At 40.5% G+C, this 12,603-nt stretch overlaps 1 protein-coding gene across 11 annotated transcripts in view; it reads left to right on the top strand.

Annotated features, from left to right (window-relative positions):
• FNDC3B (fibronectin type III domain containing 3B) overlaps positions 1-12,603 on the top strand; it is a 358,677-nt gene that overhangs the window by 253,269 nt on the left and 92,805 nt on the right. For all 11 annotated transcript variants that reach the window (NM_001206211.2, XM_024992081.2, XM_024992092.2 and 8 more), the window contains 2 exons: positions 7,335-7,486; positions 12,450-12,509. In NM_001206211.2, the coding sequence (NP_001193140.1) occupies positions 7,335-7,486; positions 12,450-12,509 (212 nt within the window). The remainder of the gene's footprint in view (positions 1-7,334; positions 7,487-12,449; positions 12,510-12,603) is intronic.

Genomic DNA, 12,603 nt, shown 5'->3' with positions numbered 1-12,603 from the left:
ATCAAACAGTGGGCAAGTGCAGTGCAGTGAGCAGAGAGGATGGACCCAGGGAGACGAGACAAGTGTTAGGAATGTGTTACTGTAGTGCTGATGAGAGACCGTGGGAGTCAAAGTTAGGGTGATACATCAGGTGTGGCAAGGAGAGGACAGACATGAGAGCCATTCTAGAGAAATCCATCAGGCGCGACAACCTGTTAGATATCAGGTGTCATGGATAGCTGGGCTTTCAGGCTTAGATGCCTCCTTTCAGGAGTTGCTTCCTCTGAGCTGGCTGCCCTGACTTTGTCCCATCAACTGCGATGCTCCACTCGATGTTTGGTACCACTGGTCTTTCTTCAGCTTCACTGTGTGTATGTGATATATTGTGCTCTGTTTCCTTGTTTTTGTGTCTTTCCCAGTCGTCTATGAGTTCCTCTAGAAAAGTTCATGTCTGTGTCCTTTTTGTATCTTCAGTGCCATTCTTAGACATGTGGAATTTGTTTCGCAAGTAGGGTATCCAGGAAGACGAGTAAGTGGGCAGTCAAAAGGATCTGGTAGATCAGTGCTGTAGAGAGAGGGCAATGAGAGAGCCATGGGAGAACACGTGCGAGGGAGTGAGAGGAATGGATGATAGCTTTGTGGATGGGGCCAAATGTAGGGAGAGATTACAGAAGGCTTGAGGGCAGAGTCATAAAACAGGCATATGTGTACGTTAGGACTCAGAAGTCATAATCAGCGTGAGAAGGCAGAGTGACAGTTTAGTTGATGTCCCAGTTGTACTCAGACAGCTTCCTCTGGTCTCTGTCACGTGTACACACACACCGTGTTTTTCTTGAGTTATACCTGGTCATTTCTTTACTGCAGATGATGGAGTCTATTTCTGAGGATCATGTGGCTCTAGCAAGATAAAAACAGTATTTATATGCATTGGTCCTTACCCCGATTCAGTGTTTATTAAGTGCTAAAATCTTTTCAGGTTTTACAGCAAGGTAGACAGGTTTTTGTGTAAATGGCCATGATATAAGTTCAGTGTACTTATAATCAGATTCTTATCTGAGAGGTCAAAAAGTCCCAAGTGGGTCTCATTTGGCTAAAATCAAGGTATCAGCTAGGGCTATACTCCTCTCTGGGGCAAATCTGTTTCCTCTCCCCTTCCAGTATCTAGAGGCTGCCCGTGTTGCTTGCTCACACCCGTTCCATTCTCATACTTCCTTCTCCTGACTCTGACTTTCCTGCCTCCCTTTTTTACCTACAAAGACACTTATTATTACCTCAGGCCCACTCAGATAAGCCAGGGTAGTCCCATCCTCTCAAGGTCCTTCACTTAATCACCTCTGCAGAGTCTCTTTTTACCTTTTAGGTCCCAGGGATTAGAATTCAGACATCTTGAGGGAGGCATGTTGTTCTTCTGACCACCACACCCACCACTGGTCCCCAGATAAACCTCTGCTGAGTGACAGTCCACCCATCCTTCTGATCCCCATGAATTGTTTATACCATTATTCTCCCTTCCTTCCTCTTCTCTCCCCTCTGTCTGAAGTTCATGTCCATGGTTGTGTCTTATTCATCTTTGTGCCCCTGGTACCTCGCACTGTCCTTGGCACAGTGTGAGCCCTTAACAAATATTTGGTAAATAAATGTGTGGCAGACTGCAGTGGCTGTAGTGAGGCTCTGCCAGGTGAGACAGATGCTGGTAGCCTGGCCAGCTCAGATGAGGCTCAGCCAGCCTGGTGGGATGTAGGGACGGCTGGGAGCCAGGGTGGGAGGCAGCAGCATGGAGGGGCGGTGGGGGGTCCTGTGAGTTGGGGCCCAGCGTGGCCATTAGCTGTCTTTGTGACCCTGAGCCAAGGTTTCCTTATCTTTGGAAGGTTGAATAATAAATACCACATTGGATTATCTGAGAAGTAAATTATATGCTATTTATAGAGTCCTTGGAACGGAGTATTTTCCTATAGTTTATAGCATATCATTAGGCAAAGGCGAGACTCTCTGCAACATGCTGAAGTGGGAAGGAGGGCTGTTCACCTTCTAGGAAAAGAAACAGCTGCAGAAAGTTCAGCACACAGTTGTCTAAAGGATTGTTGTTCTTGTTTTTTTCTTGCAGCCGCATCTGGTAACACTTCCAAATAATACTCATGTATTTTTCTTCAAAGTTTTGCAGATGATTTGTTTTAGGTATAGGAGCATTATCGAGGACCTGTAGAGTCTAGTCGTCTTTCTAGAACTTTGGGCACCCTGAATTAAGCAAGTCATTTATGCTTCAGAAACCCAGATACTATAAAAATCCAAGTACTTATCATTAAATAAAAGAGGGTACAAATATACTACGTGTTTGTCCCAAGACTGTAACAATTAGGTGTCTTGGGGACTATACTCATAAACCACTGCTATACCAGAGAGATAAGCTGGATACTATTCTAAGTGTTTTAGGAATTAACTTCTGCAGTCCCAGCCAGTTCCAACCTGACATGGTTTAGTCTGCTCTGATGGTGATGCTCGATGAAGTCTCCCCTGAACTGCTGGACAGTTCGTTTTCAGTATGTAAATAAATGTAACCAGGAATTGAGGTTCTGCATCGTTTCTATCCGCTAATGTTTAGCTTGTAGAAACAATGGATTTGTTGGCTCCAGACATGAGTAAACGACCTAAGGAGAACAACAGTCCCTACAAGAAACAATCCGTTGACAGATAAATAGCCATAGATCTGGAGACAGATTCAAGGGTCTTCGCACTTAAGGAATTATAGTAACAGATGATTCTGAAATCCCTAAATTTGAATATCCTTTTTCTGTGAATAATGATCTCTTTGACCTTTTCCTTTTAAATTTTCCTTTATGTTTGTATTTTTTGTGATGGTACTTTAGAAGTGAAGCCAGTATTGCTATGGAAATATTTTCTTAACATACTCCCTAGATTGGATCAGCAGGCCTCCCGCATAGTTAAATCCAAAGACCAGACCAAATTTAGAAGCTATTAACTTACACAGAATATTTTTGAACATGGGAGTAACAGTGTAGTAACTTTATGAGAGTAAGTGGTGTTTTGGATCCAAATAATGAATATCATTTGCATATAAGATAGTCTGAAAATTAAGACAGTAAACTTTCACAGAATAAAAATACCAGGATGAACAGGAGGTTAAAGGGAGAAAGAGAACACTGAGGATTACATATGAAATAGCTGCAAGATAATGCAATCTTATCATTTGTGAACATGAGTATAAATATATATATGCCTTTAGCTAGCAGCTGTTCTCAAGTTCACATCTATATTTAATAAATACATAACAGAAATGATCTCTAATCAGTGTGTAATCATTGAGAAGTAAATAGTGGTTTTTATGAGTCCTTCAGAGATACTTCAAAGCGGTTTAAGTAATTTCTATACAGACTTACAATAGTAACCTTCACAGTAGACTCTTTTATATCTCTAGCGCTGAAACAAATGTCACATTGGGCCTTGTCCAATAATTTTGTAACTGGCAATCACCACTTGTATCACCATTCAAAGGAGATTGACTTCTGTTTATGGTAGAATAGTTAAACATCATAAAGTCAGTTAGTTTTATGGCTTCTAAACTTCTTTTTTTGGATCACTGCCATGACAGTCATTGTGATGATCAGATTAGCCATGCCCTAGTTCAGTTCAGTGGTCACTGCAGGTGAGAAAGTTTCACCAGAGAGAGAGAGAGACCCTAAATGAATGAAGGGGAAGCTTGTTTAAGAATGCTGTCACTCCAAAGTAGACTTGAACCCAGCCTAGTTCTTAGAGTTCTGAATCTCTCATTAAGGTTATCAGCTCCCTGGATGCTTGGAGTAAAGGCCTCCACTGCTGATGACCCCTTTACATGACATTCTCCTGAAAGGCACTGTGTAATTCCCTGGCATCAAACCTGGGATGGAAGTGAGTTCCAAGTTCTAACAGAGACAAAGCACTCTTTCTCTCAGGACTCTAATGCCTGAAGAAAGGAAACCTGAGACCCAGAAAGGCTCAGTGAAAGGCAGGGCAGGGGGAGCACAGAAGGGACTAGGCCTTACAAGTCTGGTAGTAATCTAGGTGGCAGGCTGCTCATATCCAGGGAAGAATTCCCAGAAGCCGCCAACCTTTGAAAATGATGCTGAGTTCTCCAAGTGTACTTCCGTTAGGCTGGCCAGTGGGAAGGATGCAGAGGTCTGTGTTCAGATGACAGTTGGCCTTCCTAAGGCTTGCTAAGGGAACCTCGGGAAAGGGTGTGTTTTTTTAGTTGATACTTCAGGTGTTGTACATCACTGTTCAGTTAAGTAATAGTTTAACCAAGTCCTAAAGGGCTTCCCCCCGTGGCTCAGTGGTAAAGAATGCTGGCAATGCAGGAAATATGGGTTTGATCCTTGGGTTGAGAAGATCCCCTGGAGTAGGACTCACCCCAGTAGTCTTACTGGGAAAACTCCACAGACAGAGGAGCCTGATGGGCTGCAGTCCATGGAGTTGCAGAATTGGACACAACTGAGTGACTAAACAACAAAAGGAAAGAAAGTAATTTTTTTTGTTTGATTTACATATATTGTTAATTGATTATCACAATAAGTTCAGCTAATATCCATCATCTCATATAGATACAATATAAAGGAAGAAAAATGTTTTCTTCTTGTGGTAAAAGCTCTTAGGCTTACATTCTTAATAGCTGGTGAAAACGGTAGAGTTTAAAGGGATGTGAATTTATGGGTACCTGTTCAGTATCTGGAGAAGGAAATGGCAACCCACTCCAGTATTCATGCCTGGAAAATCCCATGGACTGAGGAGCCTGATGGGCTACAATCCATGGGGTCGCAAAGAGTTGGACATGACTGAGCGACTTCTGTGTGTGTGTTCAGTATCTAAAGTGCTAGCATTTGAGCTATTTTAAGATGTGATGTTATTTCACACCACCATTCATAGAGTCAGTGTTACTATCCTCTGTGCTCTTGGAATTGGGCTATTTATCATCTCAGTTGAATGTTTCTCGGTACCTAATCAGCATCCTTTAAAGTTATAAACTGAACTCCTCATAGCAAAAATCTCTCTTTGTAAGTTAAGAATCAAATATATTATCCAGTATCCCTAGGTTAGTCATTAATGATGTGAGTAATTCAGCAAATATAGTGGTGTATGTGGTAGAAATACTGCCTTAAAATTCAGTCAAGGGAACAACACACAGAGCAGAGCGTCATGAAGTGAGTGTTACATGTCAGCGCCCACACAAGGTGGTTGGAGCACAGAGGAAACAGCGACAGATCCTGAGCAGAGGGTCAGGTAGCACTGGATAGAAGTTTTTCATGAATTGGTCTCAAGCTGCTGTGGGGCCCTGTGTGCTCAGTGGGTCTGCCATGAGCCCCCTCATGCATCTCTCTGTCTTCATCAGGCAGAGGTCATATCGTCATCATCTCTGTGTCCATAGCCCCTCACCAAGTAAGGTATGTTAAAGGCAGGAAAACAGGAAAGTCCGGAGCTAAGTCTCAGGGTGTGAGAGGAGATGGCATGCTGAAGGGGCAGCGGTAGGCAGAAGAGGAGCTCTTACTTAGTCTGGAGTCGAAGCAAGAAGGGTAGAGTTCAGTTCTGTAACAGTGTCTTTTTGGGATTTTTTTAAAATATAAATTTATTTAATTGGAGGTTAATTACTTTACAATATTGTATTGGTTTTGCCATACATCACCTTGAATCTGCCATAGGTATACACATGTTCCCCATCCTGAACCCCCCTCCCACCTCCCTCCCCGTACCATCCCTCTGGGTCATCCCAGTGCACCAGCCCCAAGCATCCTGTATTTAAAAGATGTGTATAATGCTGGCCTGCCATCCTCCTTGTTACCTGTATCAGAAACTCAGGCTGTCTTCCTCTTTTTTTATTTTTCATTCAATGTTTACCAAACAATCACTACTCATGGTTGAATATGCCTTGGGCCTTCTGCTTAGGGAGTCCCACAGTCCAGTGAGAAAGGCAGGCAAATGCTATAAACATGATTAGCAATGGGTAGAGATAGCAACAAGGTGCTGTGGAACAGAGACCCGATAGGGTACTTCAGGGAATGCTACTTGGGGGTAGTGAGCCCTAGGCTTAGGGTCTTAAAGGATGAGTAGGAGTTTGACTAAATCATATATGATGCTATGTCTATTTGGAATAGAAATGATGTGGAGGGCTCTGCTCAAAATGGAATGAATGATAGACTGAAAAGGGAAAGTTGGTATTCATTTCCATATTTATTATTCATGCTTTTATATTATTTTGTATTTTAATACTCTTTATTTAGGTCAGATAGTGACCAAAAAAATAGAAGAAAAGAATGTAGTTTAGACATCTCCATCCATAGCCTACCAATCTATGGCTATAAAGTCTTGTATGGACATTAAACTTCAGTGTATGTTTTAATTCTTATATTTTTAATATATTATTTGGAGAGCAACAAAATGAACTTTAGAAGATCAGAACCTTAAAAAACAGATTTATTTTAAAGAATTAGATTGTGCACTAGATTTTTGGTTTCTCCAGAAACAGACTCTGAAACAAAGATTGGAAGGCAAATAGTGTGTGGGGGGAGGTTCCCCAGGAAGCACAGTTAGAGATGAAACATCAAATTGCAGAGGAGAAGCCACTTAACTGTTAAGGTAACAGGTTAACCTGTTAAGGAGCAGGTTACGGCTGCGGGCAGCTGGGTCTCAGTCCTGCTGAGGATGCCCAAGAGACAGTGTAAGTGCTAGCTCAAGGGAAAAAGTTGGGGCGTTTAGAGTCCCAGACTCCTTTTTTCAAATGAAGTCTTAAGTGGAGGCCAAAGCAAAAGATAAAAGCAGAGCCTAGAGAGGTGGAACATTTCTGCACTTATTTCTGCCAGCTGTCAGCCTGGGCCTTGGCTCTATTTTTGCCACCACTCCCAGCCCTACCTCCCCCCATCCTCCCGCACCCTGAGGGTTTTCCCAGGAACCTGCAGGACTTTGAGGAACATGGTTTGGAAGATCTTGGCTTTGCAGGATAATTCGACATCAAGCAAGCCTTGGAGTCTGCCAGAAAGTACTATCATGGAGATTTATCACGTTCAACTTTTTACCTTTAGAAAAATTATCAGACATGACATTATTTTTACTTTCTGGAGGACCAAGTGTGAATTACACCAGACTTGCACATAAGTTTTCATAATAAGGACAGACATTTCAGGAGTTACAGTTTGGACATCAGGATCTTGGCAAGAGAAAACAATATAGGATGGGTTTTCTTTGCAATTAAAATGAATTTGTAAATTAAAATCATTTTTTTTTTTGAGTTAAATCTGAGCCATTTTTATGCTACTGCTGATAATCACAAAATGTTCTGAGAAGTGTCGTGTGTGATTCTTATTTCTCTTCCTCAGGTTTCTAATATTCAGGCAAGAACAGTTGTGTTGTCCTGGACGCCCCCTGTTGGACTTTCGTGTGGACCCCACAGTGGTCTTTCCTTTCCCTACAGTTATGAGGTGGCTTTGTCAGACAAAGGACGAGATGGAAAATACAAGATAATTTACAGGTAATGTATATTTCCATGTGTTTTTCTCCAGCTGCTAAACTGTGAAATTGGCATTCTTAAGGAGAATTAAAAAAAAAGAAGAATTTAATGGCTTTGTAAATTTTCCTTTAAATAGTTCTCTTAAAGAATTAGTGATAATTACAATGTCAAGAGTTAATTTTGTTCAAGTAATTACTGATCAGAAATTACTTGTATAGAGCCATTTGGTGGTGGTCAGATGTGTCACTTGGTTACGTTAGCTTGCCAGCATAGGACTAAAGATTTTCCATTAATGTTGGCAGGGCAAAGAGTGAGTATGCCATTTATCATGCCCTCCTGTGGTCACCTTTTAGGCCCAGACCTTTTGCTAGTCTACAGTGTAGTTTTGTATTCACCCTACTTCTTATCCTCTACGATAGTTTTCCAGTGTGTAGTGAACCATTTTATTTGGAGGCTATCTTAAATAGTCAGAAGTTTATTAGCACACAGAATAAGGGATTATCCTCTTCCACTTTATGAACTCCCGGATATTAACCATTCACACGATTTATAGTTGTGTTCTAAATGAGATAAAATATTTTTTAGGGTCAAGTGTTTTCTCTTTTGTGATTGCTGGGTACTGCTCAGATTTGCAGAGCAGGAAATGGAGGCAGTCTGTTTGACCTCTCTATGACTGGCCCCAGGAAGTACTGCGCGGGCCCAGGGTCGTGAGGTCACAAAAGTCCACTTCTTCCTCTACCAGCCAGACTGCTTTTCTCTCCTGTTTCCCTGCTACAGACCTTGCATCCCCACCTCGCCCCACTGACCCCCCCCCTACCCCAGCCCCGTTCCTTATTATTAAGTTGCTCTGGGGATTTGTCCCCTGGACAAAGAAAAGGGGGGAAGAGAGGGAAGGCAGCTCTTCAGTCACCCTGTCCGCCTGTGACTGCCCATAGAGCTCTGTCATCTCTTCCTGGACTCCTGCAAGAGTCTTCTCAGGCCCCTCCAGCATCCGCTCTGGCAAGCTGTCTTTGCATCCAGCCTCCACCCTGCAGAAACAAAAATCAGGCCGTGTTACTGCCCTGTGAGAGAACTCTGTGGTGCTTTTTTCACTGTCCTCAGAATGTAGTCCTATCCCCTTAACTCTATTGGGTACTGTTTTGAAAACTCAGAATTGGTAGTGACCTTAACAAAATAAAGAGCGCCATTTCCCCCAGCCTGCCAGGAAACAGATTCTATCAATGCATGATGGTTCTTGGTGGCAGGACCTACAGTCCCAGGTGCCCATAAGTGAGAAAGTAGGAAGCTTGGGAATGAAGTGAATGGGAACATTCTGTCTTCCTTGAGAAAGCAGCAGCTGCAACTCACCTGAAATAGGTTGTTGCATAAGGCTTTATAGGTCTGGATTTGTGAACTCCTTGGATTTTTTTTTTAAAGGAAATGCTGGAAATCTAAGTTGTTTTGTAAACGCTCCTAATTTTACACTATTAATTATTGAGCAAATTTTAAAAACTTTAAAGATAAAGTCAAGTCAAACAACAGAGCTGTAGGCAAGGTGTAGACATTGGCCTTCAGTTTGCAACTTTTAAAAAGCATTTTTATTTGAATAATTTTCAAATTTACAAAATGTTGCAAAAATAAAGAGATTGAGGAATATGTGCATATCCTTTACTCAGATTCACCTGTTATTAGCTTTTTACTCTATTTGCTTTACTATTTGATTTTCTCTCCTGCCTTTCTCTCTAAATCTGTTTTTTCCTATTAGTTTTAAATATCGTGGTCCTTTACTGCCAAATATTGCAGTGTGTTTCCTAAAATATTTTCTTGAATAGCTATAATGCAGTTACCAACTTCATGCCTTTACATCAATACCGTATTTTTATCCAGTCCATCATCTACATTCTCATTTTGTTGGTTGGTTAAATAATGTCTGGTAGCATTTTTCTTCCCCTCTAAGACAAGATGCATTCTAGGGTCAAATACAGCGGTTAGTTGTCATGTCTCAGTAACCTTCTTTAATTTGGAACACTTCTACCGTATTTCATTGTCTTCTATTACCCTGAATTTTTTTTTTAATCTTCTGCTTTAATAAAGAAAACTGACACATATACATGCTTTTTCAAAAACAAAAATGTTAAACCTAGCAGGGCAAGAGGTTTAAAATATGTTTAAAATTATGGTTAAATTTCAAACATACAGAAAAGTAGAAAAAGTAATACAGTGAACTCCAGGTAATCATTACTCAGATTTAACAAATTTTCAAGATTTTGCCACATTTGACTCATGTCCCCTTTATCTTTATTATTGTTATTATGATTGAAGGATTTGGTAGCAGCTCACAGATAACAAGTCAAATTTATTCCTGCATAGTTCAATATAGATAAACATAGACATTTTTTACATAACTGCAGTGATTTTCTGGTGGCTCAGACAATAAAGAATCTGCCTGCAAAGCAGGAGACCCGGGTTCAGTCCTTGGGTTAGGAAGATCTCCTGGAGAAGGAAATGGCTACCTACTCCAGTATTCTTTCCTGGAGAATTCCACGGGCAGAAGAGCCTGGTGGGCTACACTCCATAGGGTCGCAAAGAATCAACCCTGACTGAGTAACACACAATCTCATTAACATCTAGAAAAGCTAACAATAATGCTTGGCATCATTTAATACCTAGACCATGTTCAGATTTCCCCAACTGTCTCAAAAATACGTTTTAATATTGATTTCTTCCCCTTGGAATCCAAATGGAGTTTACTTACTGCTTGGGATTATTAGGTCTCATCAGATAAGATCAGTCGCTCAGTCATGTCCGACTCTTTGCGACCCCATGAATCGCAGCACGCCAGGCCTCCCTGTCCATCACCAACTCCTGGAGTTCACTGAGATTCACGTCCATCGAGTCAGTTATGCCATCCAGCCATCTCATCCTCTGTCATCCCCTTCTCTTCCTGACCCCAATCCCTCCCAGCATCAGAGTCTTTTCCAATGAGTCAACTCTTCACATGAGGTGGCCAAAGCATTGGAGTTTCAGCTTTAGCATCATTCCTTCCAAAGAAATCCCAGGGCTGATCTCCTTCAGAATGGACTGGTCAGATCTCCTTGCAGTCCAAGGGACTCTCAAGAGTCTTCTCCAACACCACAGTTCAAAAGCATCAATTCTTTGGCGCTCAGCCTTCTTCACAGTCCAACTCTCACATCCATACATGACTACAGGAAAAACCATAGCCTTGACTAGACGAACCTTTGTTGGCGAAGTAATGTCTCTGCTTTTGAATATGCTATCTAGGTTGGTCATAACTTTCCTTCCAAGGAGTAAGTGTCTTTTAATTTCATGGCTGCAGCCACCATCTGTAGTGATTTTGGAGCCCAGAAAAATAAAGTCTGACACTGTTTCCACTGTTTCCCCATCTATTTCCCATGAAGTGGTGGGACTGGATGCCATGATCTTCGTTTTCTCATAAATCCATTTTAATCTAGAATAGTGTCCTCATCCTTTTTCTTTTCTGTAATACATTTTATATTTTAAAATGTATTTTTATAAATAAATATATTTAATTTTAAAATGTAACTTTAAAATTTTTTAATTAATGTATAGTTGATCTACAGTATTGGTTTCAGGTGTATCTCTCATCCTTTTTTAAAATTCTTGACCAGCTGCAAAGAGTGGATCACTTTTTTTTTTTTTTTGCCACTCTGAATTTAGTTTAATCTTCCTTTCCTGTATTTCTTATTAATTGATTGTTAGCTCTGGAGCTTGATCAGATGCAGCCTTTTAACATTTGTGGGAGGTTTTCATCAGGGTGGCTCTATGTCCTTCCTATTCCAGCACACTGGGAAGCACTGGAGCTTGCTGGCCTCAATGTGATTAAATCATGTTTAGGAACAGCCCATTAATTTTTTTTTTAACTCACTTATTTACTACTTTGAAATATAGTTCGCATACAGTATTACATTAGTTTCAGGTATACTACATAGTGATTCGAAATTTTTATAGCTGATACTCCATTTTAAGTTATTATGAAGTACTCGCTATGTTTCCTGTGCTATACGAGATATCCTTGTAGCTTATTTACTTGATACAAAGGAGTCTGTACTTCTTATTACCTTGCCCCTGTCTTGCCCTTCCCCACTTTGCTCTCCCCACTGGTAACCCCTAGTTTGTTCTCTATATCTGTGAGCCTGTTTCTGTTTCCTTATATTCATTTGTTTGATTTTTTTAGATTCCACATATAAGTAATAACATACAGTATTTTTGTCTGACTTACTTTACCAAGCATAATACCCTCCAGGTCCATCCAATGTTGTTACAAATGGCAGAATTTCATTCTTATTTGTGGTTGAGCAGACACTGACATTTTTGAAGAACACAGTTATGCCCCTACATACCCCTCTTACCTTTAAAAAAAAATTTAATGGGAACATTCCATATTTTATGTTAGTTGTTTCCTCATGATTAAGTCAAGGTTCATTTGCAGTTTCTGGTCAAATAAGTGGTTTTATTTTGTGTAAGAGAACTATTTATTGGAATGTATCTATAAGAGAGCTGTTTATTAATATTGATATGTGAGGGAAACAGATTAGATTTCTTGAAGAAAGCTGAGAAGTTGAGATGGTTGGGGTTCTCTCCAGGCTGAGTCTGAGAGTCCCCTTCAGTTGACAGTTGGTACTGTTATGTACACATTTATCTGTGTATCTATCTATTCAGTTTGCTTGCTTCTTTACTTACTTTTATGTAATTACTTTGAAGAAGTGATAAGATATTTTGGAATTTTATTTGTAAGTTAACCTTACCATTTTCCAGATCCTGAATGACATGATTTAAAGGAATCTAATTTGCTAGTCCAGAAAAAATGATAATGCCAAATAGGAAAGTTTATTTCTGATTTATGGTGGAAGTAGACATAATAATTCTTGAATTGTTGTTTGTACATGACTATGAGACCCAAATCCAAAACCTGTTTTATTTTTGAAACTGGTGTTGTTGACTAATACGTGATTTTTCTTTGCAGTGGAGAAGAATTAGAATGTAACCTGAAAGATCTTAGGCCAGCAACCGATTATCATGTGAGGTGAGTATTGGGGACCTCGGATTGCTAAAATAAATGGTTTGCTCCTTTTTAAAAGTATTTGGTTAACAGCACTTGCCTAGCTAAAAGTTTCAGC

The sequence above is a fragment of the Bos taurus genome, chromosome 1, assembly GCF_002263795.3.
Source record: "Bos taurus isolate L1 Dominette 01449 registration number 42190680 breed Hereford chromosome 1, ARS-UCD2.0, whole genome shotgun sequence".
NCBI classification, from domain to species: Eukaryota; Metazoa; Chordata; class Mammalia; order Artiodactyla; family Bovidae; genus Bos; species Bos taurus.
Note: the sequence above shows the minus strand (reverse complement) of the source record. Positions and strands in the feature narration are given on the sequence as shown.